Here is a 24,658-nt window from a genome sequence, read left to right on the forward strand (position 1 = left end):
ATAATATAATCTATTTGGTACCTTCCTATATCCCCTGGCATTTTCCAAGTATACCTTCTTCTTTTTGGTACCTCATACCAGGTATTAGTAATGATCAGATTGAATTGGTGGCAGAACTCCAAAAGTCTATCTCCTCTTTCATTTCGGCATCCAAGTCCATACTTTCCCACCTCTCTGCCATCACCAATGACTACATTCCAATCCCCCATGACAATAAGATTATCTTCCTTCTTGGTCAGTTTGATTAGATTCTCTATATCTACATATACTCTCTCAATTTCATCATCACTGTGGTCACTAGTAGGCGTGTAAGCTTGTACTATTATAATATTTGTTGGTTTTGCTTCTAGTTTTACCATTATCAATCTGCTACTACATTTTACTGAGTTGATTACTCTTCTTCCCCATTCCTTATTGAGAACCACCGCGACTCCATTTTTTACTGTCTCATCACCTGAATAAATGATTCTATAATCACCATTCCAAAAGTCTCCAGTTCCAGTCCATCTCATTTCACTTATTCCCAGTATGGCTATTTTTAATCTATCCATTTCTCTCTTCAAATTTTCTAATTTGTAGGAGAGGTCTCACATTCCACGTCCCAATGAATGTACAAGGATTTCGCTGGTTTACGACCTGGGAAGCCTTGCTTCTTCCCCTGCCATGCACAAGTATTGAGCCATTGTGCGCTTTACTATCTTTTAGAATGTTCATCCACACTGCTATCTTACTAGGGAAAAATAGAACAAGGTGGTATCCCCTTGCCTTCCTTGTCCAGCAATAGCCTTCTAGAGAGGCTAAGTGTGCTAGCCGTTTCTCATCTGCCTACCACAGTATCCTTTACTCTGTTGTCACCTATGGTGATCTTCCACTGATCAGGATGAAAGTTGTTGCTGCCCCAACTTCCAGCGGGCTGTAACTTATTTAATGGCAGTTTCATCTCGCCATGTCGCATCCCCGTCAGTGGAAATGTGTGGCTTTTTATAGAAATAACCATGCCACTGTCTATCTCACCACTTCCTGTTGGTAGATGCCATCCCATTGTCCACGACTGCTTATTCAAAGGTTTCCCTGTTTATTCGCAGCTAACCTCTGTATCCAGAGGCCATTCCCCTATCCGCAACCCAGGGATGCGCTTGGTAGCATGGGATCCATGCCACAAGTTTCAAAGTATAAGATTCTGAAATTTGGTTGGCAACAATGGGATGCAAAGTATACACTTGGTAGGGAAATTTTGGAGGACGTTGAGGAGATAAGAGACCTTGAAGTCGTGGTAGACAAGGATCTGAAGTTCTGAGGTCACATTGCACAAATTGTGAAGACATCAGATCAGATTATGGCAATGATACGGAGGACCTTAATTTGTAGAAATAAAGCGGTTCTGGCTCTCCCGTATAAGGCCTTGATCAGGCCTCATATGGATTATTGTACACAGATTTGGTCTACTGCCCATGACCTACTACCACCCTACTACCACCACCAACAGTATTTTTTGTCCGTAAATTATGTGTCTGAAAGCTGATTTGCCTGTAGTTGGTAAAGAGTTATCAGGTTAATGTGGAAGAAATTTTTTGTAGAATGGGCAAGAGGTTAGAACAAAGGGACATACCTGGAAACTGTATAAGGAGGCTTTAAGCAGGGGCATAAGGAGTAGGTTCACTGAGTGGTTGGTGAGTGGAATGCTTTGCCTAACATTGTGGTGAATGCATATATATATATATATATATATATAGAATGAGTTTAAAGCACAGTTTGATGCACCTTATGTGTAACATTATTTGCCTCCCACAATGTGGCTTTGACTCCATGGAGGTCTGGTGTCAAGAATAGTAATAATAATAAAAGTAGCACATTTGGTCTTGAGAGCAGGATTTCTAGATTATCTAATCCTTAGCCTACTTACTGTACTAAATATATGATGTGTACCACCTTTCTTAGAATTTATATATATATATATATATATATATATATATATATATATATTAAGCAGAATCACTTATATATTTTAATCCAGAGGAGATTATAAAAAGAGGTGAGAGAGGAAGAACCATAGGCAATCTCTGAAAGTTATGTAAGAGTGTGGTGAAGAAGGATGTGAGAAGTAGATTTTTTTAACATGGAGAATTTTGAGTGAATGGAATGCATTACCAGAATATGTTGTTAATGCAGGGAGCATTAAGGATTTTAAGATTCATTATGATAAAGATTCAAGATTTAGATAAAGATTTAAGATTCATTATGATGTTATCAGTTGAATGAATCTCCCATTATGAGTTGACCAACTCCATGGAGTGTGTAATAATAATAATATAAACCATAGTCTACTCTGATACTAATGTGCTATATGTTTACTGCTTTTCATGAGTGCAGTTCACACACATAAAAAGCATATCTTGATATTAAGAATTGAAATTATGAAAAGAGCATATTCATTTTTTTAAGAATTTTAGATTTAGCTATTAAAAATTCTGATAGATTAAAAAGAAAAGTATCAAATATGCACTTATTATTATCTTTTCAAAATTATCTATTAATAATTTTCTCTTTATAGTTCTTGAAGATTTAAAAAGTGTTGTTGTATTTTTGGCATTTGGGTATGGTTTATCCCCAGTCCTGAAGACCTTAACAGAGACTGTTAGTACGGATACAATTTATGCAATGGTATCAATTATGATGATTGCTCACATTGTCTTTCAGGATTATGGAGCAGAAGTTGTCATGTAAGTTAATCAATACAAACATTTTGTTACATTGTTTTAGATCTGCATTTAGAAGTTTTTCATCCCAAAACTTTGATTAACATAATTCAAAAACTTTTGGGTGAAAAAGTATATAAAGAAGAGGTGAATTTTAATTTAAAGCACACTGTTTGTCTCTGTCATTTACGAAGTATAAGACACTAATATAGTTGCAAGCAGTACTCTACATTACACAAGAACCAGTTGTTACTATTAATTGATAAATAGCAGCATAGAAAGAGCTGGTATAACTTTATTCATCAGCATGAAATCATTATGATTTAAATTTAGAATGATTTGTAGGGTTTCAGAATTTTTTGAAAATTGTTTATATTTGAATCTAAAGATGACTTTAGTTCCTTTTTTCCCCATCCCACTTTGTATTCATGATAGGTATACTCTTCACAAAATTTAACTTTTTCATGTTATAGGAATTTTATGTACAGTAGGCACTATAGCGAACGCTACTATAATGAAATGATGTGCTATAACAACCTGTGGAAAAGTCCAGCCCAAATTCCATAGAACAAATGTTGTTTTAAGCTCTCTATTGTAAATTAAGATGCCAAGAAATTATATTCTTGGTTTAATCCTTTATCCAAGTGTATGCAAACATAGTTTGTGCCTGAAGTATTTTCAGGCTAGTGCAACTCATATATAGAGGCTAATAACTTCACATCACTTGCCTTAGTATCCCATAATGCAAAGCACATATCCTTACAGACATATATAATGCTATGCATTGTGATAAGATACTAAGGCAAGTGATGTGAAGTCATTAGCTCCTGTATACAAATTGCCCTGTCCTGAAAATACCTCAGATGCAAACTTTGTTTTTTTACACTTGGATAAAGGATTAAACCAAGAATATAATTTCTTGGAATCTTTAATTTATAGTATAACCAAGTGGAAAAAATTCCAAAAACTATCTCTAATCCAGAGTATTTTAATAATAAGGTGTGACACCTTTTGGCTATTCGTATATGGAAATATGACTTCTGCATTGCTTCAATCGGTATCACCTCTGGGTCCCATTGATGAGACCTCAATAAAGCATTATACATGTCTGTAAGGATATGTGCTTTGCATTATAGGATACTAAGGCAAGTGATGTGAAGTCATTAGTCTCTATATACAAGTTGCCTTGTCTTGAAAATACTTTGAAAATACAGGCACAAACTATGTTTGCTTAAACTTGGATAAAGGATTAAACCACATATGGGCAACCCGCGGGCTGGATCCGGTCCTCTACTTCTTTTGATCTGGCCCTAATCTATTTCAGCGAAGTTTGTCCGATTCATGGTGGGAGAAAACATGGTGTATTCTACTAACTCGCATTAAGCTGACGTCATATGACTTGTGCAAAACACACTATGTTTTCTCCAACCAAGGTCTCTTTCTCACTTTGACTAGCGGCATGTGTGAATGTGTTAGTTCGGTACTTGCGTTGGTGTTGTGCTTTGTACAGTGCTTGCATTCATGTTATGTTCTGTTCGGTGCCTGCGTTGATGTTGTGTTCTGCTAAGTGCCTGCGGTGTAGAAGACAGTTTTGTTCGACAGTTCTGAATATCGCTTATAAATTTCGGACAATGTCAGGGGTTATTGCAAAAAAAAAAAAGAAAAGTAGATGCAGAGAATTGTCAATTTCAAGACAACTGGACGGAGGATTATTATTTTATTCTGAATAAAGGTTTGCCTGTATGTTTGCTGTGCAACGAACCCGTATCCGTCAAGAAAGAATACAACTTGAAGAGACACTTTACTTTGAGACATGCGGATCACCCAAAAATTGATGGACAACTACGAAAAGATGAAATACAGAAATTGAAGAAGAACTTGGATACCCAGCAGCAAATGTTCAACAAGCAAAGAATGCAGCACCACAGCATTGTTAAAGCCAGCTTTGTGGTAAGCGAAAAAACCACTAAGCATTCTAAGTCATTTGGTGAAGGAGAATTTATCAAAGAATGTCTGCTGGATGTTGCAAGTATAATATGTCCTGAAAAGAAAAAAGACTTTGAGAATATTCATTTGTCTAGACGTACTGTTGTCCGACGGATAGAAATTATGGCTAATGATATCAAAAAAAGTTTAAAAGAGAAGATTGCTAGATTGGAAGCATTTTCAATTGCTTTGGATGACAGCACCGATGCCTCCGATACAGCACAACCAGCAATATTTATTCGAGGAGTTGATGTGGATTTCAACATCACAGAAGAATTATTGGCGCTTCAGCCATTAAAAGGAACAGCTACCGGTGAAGATATATCTGAAACGGTTAACACAGTCTTCGAGAGATTTGGGCTTAAATGGAGTTCACTATCTGGCATATGCACTGATGGAGCCCCCTGCAATGGTTGGTGCACAGAAGGGATTTATTGGAATAGTTCATGAAAGAGCAATAGAACTACAGATCCATCCGGAAAATTTAACAAATTTTCACTGCATTCTCCACCAACAAAATCTGTGTGCAGAATCGATTAAATTCACAAATGTTATGGAAGTTGTAGTAGCCAGTATTAACTTTATTAAGTCACGTGCACTTAATCACCGCCAATTTAAGGAGTATTTGGCAGACCTATTTTCAGGTTATGAATCTGTGTCTTATTATTGTGAAGTGAGGTGGTTGAGTAAAGGTAAAATATTAAAACGATTTAATGATCTGAGACAAAGACATTGCAGATTTTATGGATATAAAAGGAAACACAATTAATCAAGTAAAAGATGATGAGTTGGTGTGTGATTTAGTATTCCTTGTAGATGTCACTGGATACCTAAACGAACTGAATCTTAAATTGCAAAAAACAAGGACAATTGGTTCATGAACTGCATGGACATGTCAAAGCTTTTTGTAATAAACTAAGATTGTTGGAAAGTCAGATAACAGCTAAAAATTGTTATCATTTTCCTACTCTAGCAACTCATAAAAATATCCCTTATAATTGTTATGGAGATGAACTGAAGATACTAATATAGCAATTTGATACAAGGTTTGCCGACTTCAAAAACAAAGACTCCACAGTCACTATATTTACTCGTCTGATGGATGCTGATGTAAATAATGTGCCAGAAAACTTACAGATGGAACTTATTGAGCTTCAGTCGGATTTAGTGCTAAAATCACAATTTAACAACATTGCTTTGACAGATTTTTATAAATTTTATTTGGTGGAAGAAAAATATACAAATTTACGCAGCTTTTCAAGAAAAATCATTTGTCTTTTCGGCAGCACATATATGTGTGGGGACACGGTCAACTGGGTGACGGAATAAAAGATAAAATATGCAGTTCTATTCTGTTGATCTATTACCAGGTAAAAATGAGTTAAAAGAACGGTATAAACAAAAAAATTTAAAAATCTTGCTTATAATTTTTATTGCTGAGCTTCACTGTCTAAGGTGTCTTGTTTGGCAGTTTATCATTTGGGCGTTTTGTGTGCAGTTATTTAGTTTAATATGCATTCACAAGATATTTTGACTTCTATTAAGCAGTAAAACTAGTTAAAATATCTTGCAGATGCGTATTAAACTAAATAACCGCACACAAAACGCCCAAATGATAACTTGTCAAACAAAAAAATTGAAAAATCTTGCTTATAATTAAGTTTATTTTTATTCTGTAGAATACGAATTGTATTGAAGTTTTATTGAAATTTCCCATAGACTTACGGTATAAACATAAAATTTGATAAATCTCGCTTATAATTAAGTTTATTTTTATTGTCTGAAGAAGTATTTCTGAGCTTCACTGCTTAAGGTGTCTTATTTAGCAATTTATCATTTGGACATTTTGTGTGCAGTTATTTAGTTTAATACGCATTCGCAAGATATTTTTACTTCTATTAACCACCTTACCGGCCATTATGAATCAAATAGGCATCCTCATACGCTTCGTATCCATCATATATTTCAATGTAATATCAACGATATTACAATTTTAATATGCACTTTGCATACACGATAAGCTTGACGTCTATAGACGTCTTGGCCTGTAGCATGGTTAAACAGTAAGACTAGTTGTTTGTTTATTACATCATTTCCGATATTTGTATCAACATTACAGTTACCACGTGCAAAGAACAAGTTTCAGTAAATAAAAGGTATGTATTCAAAATTTATAATCTTAATCATATACTAAATTGTATACGTGACATCTAAATTAATTTAAATAAATTTCAAATTCTTGATTATCTCTCAAATGAAACAAATTGCTAAGTACAATTATATAGAAGTATAGAAATATTTCACTATTGATATAATTAAGAATTTTTTCAGTACTATTTTTCAAATAGTACTGAAAAAATTCTTAATTATATCAATAGTGAAAACTTTTTTTAATTTTATTTTTATATTTATATTTCTTGTTTCTATTCTTCAGAAATGGATAATTCAAAAATATTAAGTCAAAGAGACAAGAAAAAATATGATTGGAATGGATATCTTTATATTAAAGAGAAGATTGATAAGAAAGGTTCAATTCAATTTTTGCTATGTGAAAATAAAAACAAAGGATGCAAAGGTAGAATCTGGACAAGTGTCAGTAATGGATCACTAATTTCTGAAAAACAGGAACGCACATGTAGCGGTTCTGGAAATGCAGCTAGAGTAATAACACAAGAAGTTAGTACAACAGCCAAAAAATTAGTGGATACGACAATGAGCAACCCATCAGAACTCAAGTTCTACAAAATGTTTCTTCTGCGGTAGAAGGAATGCTTCCAAATCATAGCAGTCTGTGCAGAAATATTCAAAGAAGAAGATTAAAAAAATTTAAAAGCCCCAATTAATCCTGATTCTAGAGAAACAACAATTATTCCTGAAGAATATTTAAATTTTGATTTTGAAATTGCCATTCATCAAGCGTTATGTATAGTATTTACACACGCTAACATAAATGGTTGCTTTTTTCATCTCGTATAAAATCTTCGTAAGCTTCATGCAGTCTTTTAACCAGATATAATTCTGAGGCATAATTCGCTTTAAATTCTAAAATGATCACTTCGCTTGCTTTTTGTTCCAGAACAAGATATTATTTATGCTATTTCTGAATTTGAGAATCATTTATCCAATGAATTTGAACCAATTTTAGAATGGTTTATGAACACATACTTAGGTCGTCTAAGGAATAACAGAACCAGGGCTCCACCGATTTTTCCCTCAAACGTTTAGTCTGTGTACCAAAGAGCAATAAATGGAACCGATAGGACAAATAATTTTGTGGAAGCCTAAATTGTACATATTTGGTCTGATGTATTGAATAAATAACTTTTATTATTAAAAGACCAGAAGATAAATTATAAAATATACAAAGAGCCAACAAGTTTTACTAGCCACTGTCTAGCATTTTCAAGGCTGAACTGGTGTGAAAACAAATGCATTGAGTTACATTTCAAACATACACTTTAGTAACTGTTAGGCCATTACATTTGATTATTCTGTTGGAAGGCGTGTAGGTGTTCGAAAGCTTCAGTCAGATTCCGGTACATGACCACGTGTTTTGTAGTTGTTTGCATATTGTAATTCTGTCGAACTGAGAGAGATGATGAGATTTTTCCATGTGTCTTTAAGAACAGTGCCCTGATTTCTATTTAAATTATTGCCTGTGCGTAATACCACAGCTGCTTCTTTTAAAGTTCTGTATCTGTAGTCATTCTCGATGTAAGGCATAGAACTGTTTTTCCAATCTATAACGTGATTTTATGTTGAGAAATGATGCTAAACCAGATGTGATGATTCTATTATGATTGATATCCCCCACATGTTCCTTCTGTCTTATTTCAAAACTTCTAGAAGTCTGACCAATATATTGTTATAATAATAATTTGTTACTAGTAGACATTTCCACTTACCAAGTCTTAGATAAAAATCCCATCATGAGTAATCATCTGGAGACTAACGCTCTTATCCGCAATATGACCGGCTGGTCGGATGAACTTAAAAAACAACCTAAATCATTACATCCTATCACTCCACGCCTGTATGGGGGCTCCCAAGATTCATAAAGAAAACGTTCCTCTTTGTCCAGTAGTTGATGGAAGATCATCACCTACATACCTACTAGCAAAGCATCTGGCAAAATTAATGAAAGGAACAATTAGACACACAGAGACCTACATTAAAAACTCTCAACATTTTGTAGAAAAAATCAAGAGTATTAAAATATCAGAAACGGACATTATGGCTAGTCTAGATGTAGTATCCTTATTCACTAATGTACCGATCGTAGAGGTAGTTAACATTCTCAAAGATCTTTTCCCTCAAGACATAACACAGCTGTTTCATCATTGCCTGAATTCAAATTTCTTCCAATTTAACAACACTGTATACAAACAATTGGAAGGTCTAGCCATGGGTAGTCCTCTGTCACCACCATGCACAGACCTTTTTATGGAAAAACTTGAAAAGGATATTCTTTCCACCATTGTTCCAAAACCATCAATTTGGTGGAGATATGTCGATGACATGTTCATCATCTTGAAAGACACCATGGAAAACCTTCTCGTATTTCTGAACAAAATCAACTCACTACACAACAAGATCAAATTCACTATAGAACTAGAGGAGAACAAAGAACTGCCTTTTCTTGACATCCTAGTGAAGAAAGAAGATAACAATTTCCAACTGTCCATTTAAAGGAAACCCACAGATACTGGTAGATATCTACATTATTCATCCAACCATCATAGATCACAAAAACACAGCATCATTCACATGCTCCATAATAGAGCCTTAAGGTCTATTTCGAAAGAAACAGATGTGCAGAGAGAACTGTCACTAATATCTAACACTCTATCTCTTAATGGATACCCTTCTAACATTTTAAACAAATGGCTATTTAAAGACAACCACGAACAACGTGTTTCAGTACCCCAATATGTGTCCACAGCTGTCATTCCATATATTAATTCAGTTTCCACAAAATTGGTGAGAATGTTAAAAGCTCATAACATCAGAGTGGTTTTTAAACCAACTACCATGATCAGACAAATCTTAGGATCACCTAAAGATGAGGTACCTTTCTTCAAATGTCCTGGAGTATATGAAATCCCATGCACGTGTGACCTTTCTTATATTGGTCAGACTTCTAGAAGTTTTGAAATAAGACAGAAGGAACATGTGAGGGATGTCAATCATAATAGAATCATCACATCTGGTTTAGCACATCATTTCTCAACATGAAATCACGTTATAGATTGGAAAAACAGTTCTATGCCTTACATCGAGAATGACTACAGATACAGAACTTTAAAAGAAGCAGCTGTGGTATTACGCACAGGCAATAATTTAAATAGAAATCAGGGCACTGTTCTTAAAGACACATGGAAAAATCTCATCATCTCTCTCAGTTCGACAGAATTACAATATGCAAACAACTACAAAACACGTGGTCATGTACCGGAAACATGCACGCCTTCCAACAGAATAATCAAATGTAACGGCCTAACAGTTACTAAAGCGTATGTTTGAAATGTAACTCAATGCATTTGTTTTCACACCAGTTCAGCCTTGAAATTGCTAGACAGTGGCTAGTGAAACTTGTTGGCTCTTTGTATATTTTATCATTTATCTTCTGGTCTTTTAATAATAAAAGTTATTTATTTGTGGAAGCCTCTTATCAAAAACTGCAATTGAGTTTTGGCAGCAGTGCAAGTCATCCAAATTTATGGATTTTTATAAATGGACTACAAAAAACATATGATGTTGATTATGAAAGAGCAGTAGCAGGTTTTCAACATGAGCACAAACGTAGACGTTACGATGAAGCTGACCAAAGAATTTTGAAAAAAGTTATTAATTACGATAGGGAAAATATAATAGAATATTTACTTTGTTTGCATATAACTATAATATGAATTAATAAATTAAAAAAAAATTGTCTTGAATTTCATATACTTTTTTGTTTTAGCGTATATATGTAACATTTGTAAATATGTTTATTAATTACAAAATAATATTAATAAATGAATTTAAAAATAACTATATTTTTTCTTTATTTTAATGTTATTTTATATTTTATTTTATTTTATACCTTTTCATTTTTAAATCATTTTTGGACCACTCTTCTTAACTATCTCTTTCTTAAATGATCCTACAAATTTGGATATATGATATAAACGAAAATATATAATATAAATATTTATTAACTAGCTGACTCATTTTTTTGTATGGGAAATTTCAATATAACTTCTATACAATTTGTAATTCTACACAATAAAAATAAACTTAATTATAAGTGAGATTTTTCAAATTTTATGTTTATACCATTCTTTTAACTCATTTCTGAAAAAAATATTATTTAAATTTACCTGGTAATAGATCAACAGAATAGAATTGCATATTTGATCTTTTATTCCGTCGCCCAGTTGTTGTGTAACCATATGTGTGATGAACAGTTTTTTCGAGAATGAACTACAATAAATCAACAATTCGGACAAGAATAACGGATGAAAACCATTGTTCTTGTCCGAATTCTATGCGATTATTCTTAAGTAATAATAACGTCAATATTGATAGTCTCGTAGTTGAAGTACAAGGCCAATCTTCACATTAAATTGTTATGTCGTTCATTATATTATAAAATTTATGTAGAGCTTTATACCAAAGCATTATATTATAAATAAATGAAATATGAAGTAGCAACTTGTTTTAATTCATTTAATATTAATATATTGTATTTAATAATTTGGTCCGGCCCTTGACTAGGAGACAGAATGATAATTTGGCCCCCGAACTAGGAAAGGTTGCCCATGCCTGGATTAAACCAAGAATATAATTGTTTGGCATCTTTAATTTATAGTATATCCCAAGTGGAAAAACTTCCAATAACAACCACTCTCTTGCATACAGTAAAAGCTCATAATTGTGATGGTGAACTGAATTTCCTCACAAATGACATTATAAATAGTAGTAGAAGACAAAGGAAATGAGAGAAATCATATATTGATGACCTAAGAATAATTTTTATATATATCAGGAATCATACATAAACAAAGGAAATTGCAGAAACAGAAAATTGGGAAACTGTACATAGATGATAGAATGTAAATCAACAACAGCATGAAAAAGTACAAATGCATAAATGGGAGACATACAAGAAAGAACTTGGAGAGCATGATTATGAAATTCTAAAAATGAAAATGTAGAATTAATGTTTAAATTTTGAAATGTTATATTACCTTACATTAACGTCACTTGAAATTTTCGTAATGAACTAAATATGCAGACTGTACCATTAAAATAAAAAAATTTAGCTAAAAAAAATCAATTTAAATCAGAATAGTTTACCTTTGGGCAAAAAAATCAAACACACAATGAGCTGTTACCCACACAGACTTCTTAAATTTTAACTAAGATTTGAATTAACTGCTAGAAAGGCCTTGATGTTTACATGTCAGTAAATACATGAATGCAAAGTGTCCATTGAAATTGAAATGATATTTGGATACTATTAGAATGACATGAATACAAAGCATAAATATTTGATATATTGTGCAGTATTGCTTTAATTTGTGGTTCTAAGAGAATGGTATCAGTTTATGTAAGTTTATCATTTGGTGTCTGCTCAGTTTAGGAAGCTGACTTCTGCACACTAGCTGTGCCAATCACTCTCCCTCTCAGCTGACTAATATCATTCATCATTTATTCTTTACCTCTTTGTAATTAGAGGTGACCAGTTATAAAGATGACTGATTGCTGAAGTTTCAGAATATTTTTGATTTTTGCAAACTGCATATATTTAGTTTATTATGGAAAATTCAGGTAAGTGACATTTAACTAATGTAACATTTCAAAATTTAAACATTAAACATTTTTCTTATATGTTTCCCCATTATTATTTGCATTTGTATTTATGTTCTTTCTGTTTGGTTCATACCAATCTCTGTGTTCCATTGTCATTGTTGTCATTGTACAATTTCCCATAATTTTCTTTGCTGTTTTTCATGATTTCCTTTGTTCTCTTTCCCTGCAGTTCCCTCTAGTCTCTTTCCTGTGATTTCCATTGTTCCATTCCTGTGATTTTCTTTGTTTCATGGAAATGAGGTGTGTGTGTGTGGAGTCTTTTTCCCATAAATTCACTATAGCAAATCTTGTGCTATAACAAGCTATATCTCTAGCACCTGGGGATTTGGTATAGTGAGCATCTCCTGTATTTCTTATCTTTCAAGCTGAGTAGCAGCAATTTGCTTTTTAAAAGTATAAGAAGGCAATAGTTTTAAAATGAGATTTCTTCACTTTATGACTTTAAAATTTTCTGTTTTTATATATATATATATATACAGGGTGGTTCAAAATTCCATGGACAAACTTTGAGGGGAGGTAGAGAACATCAAAATCAACCATCTTCACATAGGAAAGCATGACTGGAAATGTCACCCGAAAGTGATAGGTGGCGCTGTTCAGCAGTGCTCCAGGTGATCAATTGGGGCTTCTCATTCAGTCTTTTGCCGTCGTACAAAGAACATGCATCGTTTTACGAATGCTGAGATGGCAGACATGCACCTTGTTTACCGGTTAGCCAATGGTAATGGATGAGCCGCTGTACGAATGTATCGCGAAAGGTACCCAAACAGATGTGTACCGCATCACCAAATGTTTGTGCATTTGCATCAGAATTTGTGTGACTATGGATCATTCAGGGATCGCAGGCATGATAGTGTACGGCCACGATTAACGCGAAATCCTGCCATGGAAGAGGAGGTGTTGCATGCGATGGATAATAATCCAGAGACAAGCACACATGCCGTTGCCTCTGCTATAGGAGTATCTCGACCCAGTGTATTGTGCGTTTTATACTCTGAGTCCTTACATCCATTTCATCTGCCACAGATCCAGTTACTGATGGCCGAAGATTATCCTTGACGTGTGGAATTTGTGCAGTGGTTTCTGCAGAAAAGTGCCATAGACCCGGATTTTCCAGCTTGTGTTTTGTTCACGGATGAAGCTTCATTTACCTGTGAAGGAGGTCTTCAATCACCACAGTGCTCATGTGTGGGCCCATGAGAACCCACACGCTGTGCGATCACATGCTTCACAACAATGCTTTGCCATTAATGTATGGGCAGGTATCGTCTCTGTCTGTTTAGTCGGCCCATACCTGTTACCACCCCGACTGGACTCCCAGAAGTATCAGATCTTTCTGGAAGAAGTTCTGCCGGATTTACTGAACAATGTTCCAATGACTGTGCGTCAGCAGATGTGGTTCCAACACAACGGTGCTCCAGCCCATTTTGGCATTTCTGTACGTCAGTATTTGGACAGTCCTTTGGGGCTCGATGGATTGGGTGTGGTGGACCCGTCGCATGGCCCCATGCTCACCTGATTTATTGAGCATTGATTTCTTTCTGTGGGGGATCCTTAAAGCCATGGTATATGAAACGCCTGTTGCCTTTGACATGGACCTCGTGACAAGAATCGTCATTGCCACTGCTAATATCCGGGAAACTCCAGGTATTTTCGAAAATGTATGGCAATCAATGCATCGTCGGTGTCAGGCATGCATCACTGCTAATGGTCGTAACTTTGAGCACCTGATGTGAAACCATATTATGTATCCAACTACTGTTGAATACACCGACGATGCACTGAGTGTAAAAAACTTTATGCCTAATAAAGTTTTTTACACTACTTACTGACTTGTGTTATTTCTATATCTTTGTGTCCCTGTTAGCACCTTCCGGTGGCGTTTCCAGTCATGCGTTCCTGTATGAATACGGTTGATTTTGATGTTCTCTACTTCTCCTCAAAGTTTGTACGTGGAATTTTGAACCACCCTGTGTATATATATATATATATATATATAAATGGGACTCATCCCAGGTCTTGATAGGTCTTCAGAATGGTTTCAGAAGGTAGTTTGATGGTTTTAATTTTATATAGAAAAAAAAAGATAAAAAATGATTAAGGCCTTTTCTGTGCATTTTAATTCCATCTTAAGGACATCTCAGCATTATCAAATTCCAGATATGTACCTTTTAATACCATCTTAAGGAAATTTCATCATTTTCAAATTCCAGATGGGTATCCAAGGGTGTGTTTAAGACAGTATTAAAGTTTACATTATTATTAACCTTTTATCAACAGTTTTCCTCCAAATTAATCTGTTATTTGTCAATCCTCCAGCATTGTCAGATCTTATATATTGGTCTTCTAGAGATCTTTTGACTGCACCAGTATATCTAGATCTTGGTCTTCCTCAGAATCCTTTCCAGCCATCTTGGCATTAAACCTGTTTTGCTGTTAAATGGATAAGAATCCTATGTTTTTATATAGCCAGTAAGTGAAACTCAAGATCGATGACTACGATCTATGAGTTTCAATGCCGAAAAACTATCGGCGAAGGCAATTCGAAGCAAAGGTGGAGCAAGCTCCCTCACTATTCTTGATATTCTCTCATAATGTAAAACACAGCTCCTAGGAGATGTAATACTGTCATTACATTATGAGGGGAGGTCACTACCCAGACCGGTTTCAACCTTTTTTTGAGGTCTCATCAGTTCTTTTCTATGTAAGTTCTTTTCACTAAGCTTTGATATTTTCCAGGTCTACCTACTCACTGATGAGATCTCAAAAAAGGTTGAAACCGGTCTGGGTAGTGACCTCCCCTCATAATGTAATGACAGTATTACATCTCCTAGGAGCTGTGCTTTACATTATGAGAGAATATCAAGAATAGTGAGGGAGCTTGCTCCACCTTTGCTTCGAATTGCCTTCGCCAATAGTTTTTCGGCATTGAAACTCATAGATCGTAGTTATCGATCTTGAGTTTCACTTACTGGCTATATAAAAACATAGGATTCTTATCCATTTAATATCTATTCAATTGCCAGAAAACTAGCCTTTTGGCTTTTTATTTTAATTACTGTTTTGCTGTTGTTTTCCTTCCATCGAATGCTAATAATGTCAAGTTCATTTTCAATATGATGCTGCCATTTATGCCATCTCTTCACTCTCCTGATTTTTTTTAAATTTCTTGTATCAGATGTCTCTAGCTTTGATCATTTTTTTTATTTTTAACCCAACTCTCATATTCATATAAGTTAATTAAAGCTCATTTAAACACTGTCTTGTATATTGCTAGTTTAGTATTTTGGCTACTTTGCTCTTATTCCATACAAATTGGTTCAAAGCTGCCCAAACTGATTCTTTTTAAAACTTTTAAACATATTGTTGTTTTTTAGAATGAAATTGATTTTTATGATGCTCAAACGAAATGATGATCATTTTCTATTTCAAATTCCCTGTATATATTCCATATAAAACATTCTGGATTTCATTCATCAGCCTTTGTATTCTAAATTTGTTTGGCCATTTTAGTAGGACAGTTTGCAACTGCAAGGAACCTGGTAAACATCTGGCAGGTCTAAGGAATGTGGCTGGTCTTTGGTGGAACAGATAAGGGATGTCAGTTTTTTATGTGATCGCTAAGTGGTTGTAAGCTATTTCTTTAGGAGTTTTGTTAATTTTTCTGATGTATCCCAAATATATGGAAGGGTGATAGATTTTGTGTAGTCTCTGTTCTGAAGTGTTGCTGTTAGAGGGCTTTAATATTTTTTGGATTTTTTTGTGGGGGTTGTAGCCATTGGCTAAGAAAGTGTTGAGAATGTAGTCAAGTAGTTTAGTAGTTAAGGCACTGTTATTAGAGCTGATTAATTTTGCCCTGTTATATAGGGTTTTTTATAATCCCATATTGTTGGAAGGGTAGTAGTGGTGGTGTGAATGTATCTACCAGTGTGTGTGGGTTTTCTGTAAAATGATTACATGCCAGCCTGACGGATCCCAGAGAATGCCAGGGATCCATCAGGCTGGCATGTAATCAGAGTGTCTAGAAGGGGGAGATTGTTGTTTTCCTTTTCTAAGGTAAACTGGGTTGTGGAATATTGATTGTTTATATGTGTTAAGAAAATGTTAAGAGTATCCAGGCTATGTGGCCAAATGGAGAACACATCATCTACATAGAGTAGCCAAACAGTGGGTTTGTGTGGGGCAGAGTTTAAGGCTTTTTCTTTGAAGTCTCCATGAAGAATTGGCCAGGATAGAGAGTGGTGAATCCATGGCTGTCCCCTCTATCTGCTTGTAGAATTTTCCTTGCCAAACGAAATAGCCAGAGATCATGGTGAACTGAAACAGGGCTGAGATATAAGGAGGAAATATAATGTAGCTTGGATAAGGCCTAAGGTGACTTTAAGCGAGACATTAGTGAACAGCAAGGAGACATCAAAACTGACCATTATGTCATTTTGTTGGAGTGTGAGGCATTTTCTATACTGGCTTAAGTGGGCTTAGTTTTTTATGTGGAAAGGAGTATTTCCAGTATATTGTGAGAACACTTTGGCTAAATGTTTGGCTAATTGAATGTGGATGAATCAGTGCTATCCACAATAGGGCATAATGGCACCTTTTGTTTATGAATTTTTAGTAGCCCATATAATCCAGGAGTGGGGGGGGGCAGATCTAGAGTTATACTGTTTTAGTTTATCAGTGACTTCTATGGGTCAAGTGACTTTTTAAGGAGCCTGTGAAGTTTTCTGATTTGTATATTGATGGGATCTTAATCTAAAGGAAGGTAGGTAGAGCTATCTCAAAGTAAGAAGACAAGCTTACCTGTGTAATTTCTTTTTTTTTCGTTTAAAACTACAGTGGAATTCCCCTTATCCATTTTGGTAATTACTATTCTATTGTTGTTGTTTTTGATTTTTTGTGGGGCTTCATATTCTTTCCATGAGAGGTTGCTTTTTGGTGGTTTTGCATGAATAAGTACACTGGCTATATCTGATGTTGTTGGCAATATGGGTAGGAAGGCTGAGGACACTTCATTCTATTCGGATTATAATTTCTTCTGCAGGAATTTTCTTAGGTGCTAGTGTATGGTTGTGGCAAACAAGTGCTCTAATTGCTTCTGACTTCAGGGTGAAGGATGATAGGTTTACAACAGTGCTTGAAAATTGATTTTTTTTTAGCAGATTGTCATACCACTTGATGTGCCCACATCGTATGGTTTGAGACGCTTTGTCTGCTAAAGCATTTGAAATGTCAGAAAGGATCGTCCAGAGATTCAGCATGGCAGCAAGCTCCTCACTAGTGGCCAAAATTATGGAAACCTTTTGGAAAAAGTGCATTTTTGAGGTTTGATGGCTCATAACACCACTTTTTTTTGGTGTAATACCATAAAAGTATATATCAATGGAAAGATAATTTAATCAAGAATGTAATGCAACAAAGTTTGTTCAATTATCTGTATTCTATGAAAAGTTATAGCCAAATAACCAGAAAAAAGAAGCTCAACTTGCTTAGGTCGATTTGAAGTAGCTTTCCTTCATTTGAATGTAGCCAATGAGCATGAGTGTTTAGAGAACCAATCAGGTGTCATCTTGTTTTGGCAATGAGCCAATAAGATCACAGTAGAATTCAGCTATTGATGTCATGTATTGGAGCTGAGAGGAGGACATTTGTTAGTGTGTTATGTGATTGCTATCAAGTTGGTTGGTTTTTTTTTGTGTTCTTTCATTTAGTGAGCTTGTAAAATGTAATAAAATTAAAGACATGGTGCAAAGAGTTGACTGGTCACCCAGAAAGCGATGTAAAATAGTACTATTAAGTGAACAAGGCTACAGTTATGAAGAAATTAGAAGAACAATTGGTGGAAACTTAACCAAAGGTGGCATTTCTAAATTTTTGAAGAGGTATAAGGAGACTCAGTTACTACAAAAACCAGACTGGTAAAGGCAGGAAAAGGTGCACAACAGCAAGTGATGATAGAAGAATTGAGAGACTATGCCTAGGTGACAGAAGAAAATCATCTGGATGTATACAAGATGAAATGGCGCAATACAATGTGAAGTTGAGTGCAAGGACTGTTCGGCGCAGACTGCAGGAATTTGGTCTAAATGCTAGAATTCCATGAAAAAAGCCATTTTTATCTCTCAAACAAAGGTTGAAAAGATTAAACTGGGCTAAAACCCATGTTAACTGGACAGCGGAACAATGGGACAGTGTTATTTGGAGTGATGAGACCAAAATCTCCCTGTTTGGTAGTGATGGCATAAAATACTTAAGGAGAAGAATCGGAGAATATTTGCATCCTGATTGCATTACACCTATCGTGAAACTCCCACTTAGTGTTATGATCTGGGGTTGTATTACATCAAAAGGTGTGGGCAATTAGGTGTGGGAAAAAGAAAAATTTGAGTGATTAATGGGAATATAAATGCCCAAAAATACATAAATGAAATACTTGAGAGCCCAAACTGAAGTCTTCCGCACGTGATCTTTTCCAAGATAATGAAGCATTTATATTTCAACAGGATTCAGCTCCATGTCATGTTGCTACTGTGTGCAAAAAGTGGTTTCAGAATAATCATATTCCACTGCTGGAATGGCCTGGGAATAGCCCAGAACTCAACACAATCGAAAATCTATGGAGCCGACTAAAGAAACTTGTTAGTCAGAAGCAACCCAATTAATAGAAGCAATAATTCAATTTTGGTTTCACATTATAACAGCTGCAGAACTAAAATACTTGGTTCACTCCATGGGAAGGCGTTGTAATGCCATAATTAACACTAAAGGTTACCCAACTAAGTATTAGCTCGCATTGTGAGAATTTTTGTATATCTCATTTCTTCTCTGTGTTTCACTTTTCTTCTTTATAACTGCTGTTCTAATAAAAAATCCTTCATAAAAGTTATTGCATTACATTCTTGATTAAATTATCTTTCCACTGATATACAATTTTATGGTATTACACCAAAAAAAAGGATGTTATGAGCCATCAAACCTCAAGTGGCAGCAATCTGTTCCTGTAAAAGAGCAACGCAAGTGCACCTGTACATGCAGAAAGTCTTTCTTGTGGAAAGGCTTAGACGTTGGTTATGCATTTTCACTATATTATTTAAGGAAATTACAACGTACTAAGATATACATTAAAATAAATTTTAATATATTTCTATATGCCATTTTCAAGAACTTAAGTACAAGACACGTGCATGTAGGCACAACAAAACAATAAGTGAGGAAGAAGTATGAAGCTATTATTTCTCCTAAAGTCCTGATGGTGCCCTCTAGCGGGCAATGTTGGTATTCTTGGGCGATTGGGCTGAAGGTCTTCTGATGTAGGTTTCCCAAATTTGAGGAAGTCTCATGCAGCCAAATTTGTTGAGGTTTGGCTTGTTTCTTAGGGCTGAAGCTGATTCTATGAAAAGCCTTTCATATCTGTATTTGCTACGGTGTATTATCCTGGCTTTCTTCCACCGTATTCTATGGCAGGTATCCAGTGCATGGTCAGCAAGACCAGAGTGGCTGTATTGGTGAAACTGGATGTAGTCCTTGTGTTCTGAAATTCTGATATTTGCTGTCCTGCCTGTTTAGCCAAAGTAGGACAGCTTACAGCTGCAAGGGACTTGGTATACACCAGGTAAGTCTGGGGGGGGGGGGGGGTTGGTCTTTAGTTGAGCGGATAAGGGATGCCAATTTTTTATATGGTTTGTAACAAGAAGTTAAGTTATATTTTTTTAGGATTTTTGTGATTTTTTCCGAGTTGCCTCAGATATAGGGTATGGTGATGGATTTAGAGTAATCCTTGTTGTGAAGGGGGGGGTTGTGGTTTACTGGTTTCAATATTTTATTTTGGATTTTTTTTGGGGGGGGCGGGGTAGCTTATAATAGAAATAATAGCTTCATACTTCTTCCTTATTGTTTTGTTGTGCCTGCATGCACGTGTCTTGTACTTAAGTTCTTGAAAGTGGCAACGTGACGTTGCCGAAATATAGAAATATATTAAAATTTATTTTAATGTATATCCTAGTACGTTGTAATTTCCTTAAATAATATAGTGAAAATGCAGAAAGTCTGTTGTGAGTCCATGACTGTGAATGAGTTCAAAGCAAAGTATGATAGATACTGTGCATATGAGGATGGTCTGAAAAGTTCTTGGCCTAACAATGAAGAAACAAATTTATAATTTCAAAATTATTTTTATTTTTCAACATAATTTCCCTTAAGACTAATACATTTATTCCAGCGATGCTCTGGCATCATTATCCCATCTCCGTAGTGGTTCTCAGTAAGATCTGCAAAATACTCCTCTACAGCTGCAATCACCTCTTCATTCGAAGAAAAATGCTAACTAGCGAGGAAGATTTTTAGTTTTGGGAAGAGATAGAATCAGAGGGAGCTAAATCTGGGAAATAGGGTGGATGCTCCAACATTTCATAGTGCAGATCCCTTAATTCTCCCATTGCCAAAACACCTTTGTGGGCAAGTGCATTGTCCTGATAAAAGATGATTTTTTTTCTTCTGGTTAAAAGATTGGAATAATGTTCCTCAGTTATTGTTTTACCCTTTTCAGCTTCTATCCACTTTTTTGACTGCTGTTTGAATTCTGGTGTGTACTGGTGATTTCAAGTCTCATTCATTGTAATAAATCGATGCACAAAATCAGTTTTATTCTTGTTAAAACACTCCAAGCACTGTTCAGAGATTTTCATGTGAGTGTGTTTTTGATCTGCACAGCACCCATCTTGCAGAAAGTTTTTTCATGTGTAATTCTTCATGCAAAATGTATCCTACACGTTCTTTTGAAATGCCTATAATCTCAGCAATTTCACGCACTTTGACTCACCGGTCATCCAATACCATATCGTGCACTTGGAACAATTATTTCTGGTGTTGTTACACTTTTTGGATGTCCTTCACTTGGATCATCCTCAAGGTACAGCCGTGTTTAAACTCGGCAGCCCATTTCTTAATTGTCAAAAACGAAGAAGAAGTGTGTCGATAAACTTTTATGAACTTCAAATGAATTTCTTTTGGTGTTAAACCTTCTTTTACAAAGAATTTTATAACTGCACGATACTCAATTTTATCCATTTCAAGGGATGCATCCATTTCGGCATATATCCATTTCATGTGGATCATCTTCAAGTCTGGTATGGCCACGTTTAAATTTGGCAGCCCATTTCTTAATTGTCGAAAACGAAGGAGAAGAGTGCCCATAAACTTTTATGAACTTCGAATGAATTTCTTTTGGAGTTAAACCTTCTTTTACAAAGAATTTTATAACTGCACGATACTCAATTTTATTCATTTCAAGGGATACAGACAACACTTTTGCTTCATATAAAGCAAACTACTTGATAGAATGACTTGCAATTTCACATGGATGCTTATGACAGATGTACCAACTTAGAAAAAAAAAATCTTGCCGATAGTGTTGCCATCTATGTTCAAGGCCGAGAACTTTTCAGACCACCCTCGTAGATACTGTGATAGATGTTTGATGAGAAGGACTCCTTGGAGTTGCCCGTGATGATAATAATAATACTCGAGAAAAGCCTAAGAAAATATGTTGAAGAGAAACATATTCTTCCCCAGGTTTCTCTTGAACTCCAGGATCATCAAGAATCAATCCTTGACGATCCTGGAGTTCAAGCTAGCAGGGATTTCCAGAATCAGATTTTCACTTTAAGACAGAGAAATCATGGGAATATAAAGGATCTGTATTTAGGTTTTGTAGATCTGGAAAAGTCATATGACAAGCATGGGGGATAGATATGCTTTCACATTGGGACAGGTACCGTGTTAGAGTAAAACTGAAGTTTTACTCTAACATGGTAGTTCTTTCCATAATTTTTATAATGAATTCTGATCACCATTTAACCATGAAGAAAAGGATAGCAGACATAATCTTTACTCTCTCACTCTTCTTCTTCATCTCTTCCACAAGTTAACTCGTTCATATCCTCTTTTCTTATTTAATATTTTTAACTTTTCAAGTCATCAGCATCACCCAAAATAATCATTTCTTTCACTTCACCTTTTTTTGCATCCTGAGAGTTTCACTAATATTATTAATTTTCACACCAGGAAAATAAGATTTTATTTATTTTTTTTATGTGTCTTCCACTCACAAAAGGTTGTAAACTTATAGTATATTAGTACTGTGGGTGGGATAAAAATATTTTCTAGTTTTATTAATTTTTATAATTTTTATTACTTATAAATTTTTTACCTGGTCTGGAAACCCTGCTCTAGAGACCAAATATGAAACTTCCTCCAATAAGTGGGTTGATGGTCTCACACGGGGCAATGAACTTCACCCACCACCTAAAGACAGTCACAAACATTCATGCTGACTGGATGTGAATCAACAACCTGTTAGTTGATGAGTGGGTACACTCACCACTTCACCAACCAGGCCAGCAAGATAGTTATACTCTCATTAAATACTCCTCTTAGTATAGAAACACCATAAAAAATTTCACTTACCCTCCTCTTGCTTAGACAGACATTCTTGTTTGTTATGTACACTTCTTGCGTTTTTTAATTTTCATCTTTACTTTCACCTGATATTTCTGCTATTGTTCCATCTTGTGTTTTGTGCTGTGAAGGACTCCACATAAACATACTATTTCTTTCATAAGGTTCTCTTCTTTCACCACTGCACTTTCAGCAATATTGCTGACACTAACGTTTTCCAGACTTTTGTCAATATTCTCTACTCCACTATTATATGTTTTATTCTCTTCACACAACTGGTACTCACTCTCTAAATACTCCCTGCATATTTGCTCAACAGTCTTGCCTTCCTTCCACAAGTCTTTTGGAATGAATACATTTCATGTATGGTATAGCAACAAAATCTCACATATTAAACTCCCCCAAGAAAGGTGTGTTGGCTGCCATTGTTCTACTGCACATTAGTACCTTATCAATGTTACAAGTTTTTCTTAAAATCTAAACAACTCAATCTATCATGCACTCATAAGAAAACAAAACAAGCAGGTAATATTGTTCATTTGGTGTAGTCTTTATTATTAATTAAAATTCACATTTTAATTATGTTAGTATTAACTATCATTAATTAAAATTAATTCTAATCAGTAATTAATATTAATTACCAACAAGAGTAGAAGTTCAACATGAAGGACTTGGCATTTCACCTTGATGAGGCATCAGCAGGACTTTCGATGAACTTCATCAACAGAATAAATTGGAGAAAATGGCTGTTTTTGGGCAGTTGTTACATTAAGGATATGGGGAATGATTTGAGAAGTCTGTATATTTCAGATTTCATGCTCTTTCATATTGAAAACAAGTGTGTGTGTGTGTGTGTAAGAAAGTTTTAAAGTGAATCAAAACTGAAAATCTTTCAGACGTGAACTGTAGACTCAAATACACAAAAATCATTCAAGAAAAAATGAAGGAGTTTGAAAACAAGAACCAAACCTTGAAGATTCGGTGGCAAATCATAAAGAAAACATTGATTGATTCAGCCAGAGAAGCAGCTGGTGAGTTGTCTGAAAGGATAGAAAAATCAGAACTCCATGTGGACTCAGGAAATTAAAGAGGCATTCAAGAAAAAGAAGGAAAGCATATCGAAAGTACCTGGCAAGTAAGCTTATACTCTTAGAGAATACAGAGAAAATATGAAACACAAGCACTGAGAAAAGTAGCTAAAGAAAAATCATGGGAAGACTTTGGTAAGGACTTAGAAAATAGATATCAGAGAGATCGATATATATTTTGGAAGCTATTAAAGAAACTTTGAAATAGAAGAAAGAGTACTGTAAAAAGAATCAGAGATGATAAAGGTGATGAAAACTGAAGATAAAGATATTCTAGATGTCTAGAATAATTACTTTGAAAGATTGCTAAATGAAACAAGCAGCTTCAGCATGGTGATAGAAAACTCCCAGCAGGAATGCAATCAGGAATACATATCCATACTTGAAATGGAAAAAGCCATCAAAAACCTGAAATGTGGAAAGGCACAGGTGGAGTACATGAAATTTGACCAGAAATGCTCAAATATGGAGGTATAAACGTTTTACAGTGGCTCCGGTGCATAATTCAGAAGGCTTGGTCAGAGGATCAGTTTCCAGATGATTGGAGTAGAGTTCTCATAGTGCCCATTTATAAAAAGG

At 35.1% G+C, this 24,658-nt stretch overlaps 1 protein-coding gene across 5 annotated transcripts in view; it reads left to right on the top strand.

Moving 5' to 3' along the window:
• The window catches only part of PIG-C (phosphatidylinositol glycan anchor biosynthesis class C), a 101,570-nt gene that overhangs the window by 54,556 nt on the left and 22,356 nt on the right, over positions 1–24,658 (top strand). For all 5 annotated transcript variants that reach the window (XM_090395767.1, XM_090395783.1, XM_090395792.1 and 2 more), the window contains exon 4: positions 2,552–2,720. In XM_090395767.1, coding sequence (XP_090251893.1) covers positions 2,552–2,720 — 169 coding nt within the window. The remainder of the gene's footprint in view (positions 1–2,551; positions 2,721–24,658) is intronic.

The sequence above is a fragment of the Typopeltis vanoorti genome, chromosome 1, assembly GCF_054136105.1.
Source record: "Typopeltis vanoorti isolate ZY-2024b chromosome 1, IOZ_Tvanoo_1.0, whole genome shotgun sequence".
NCBI lineage: Eukaryota > Metazoa > Arthropoda > Arachnida > Uropygi > Thelyphonidae > Typopeltis > Typopeltis vanoorti.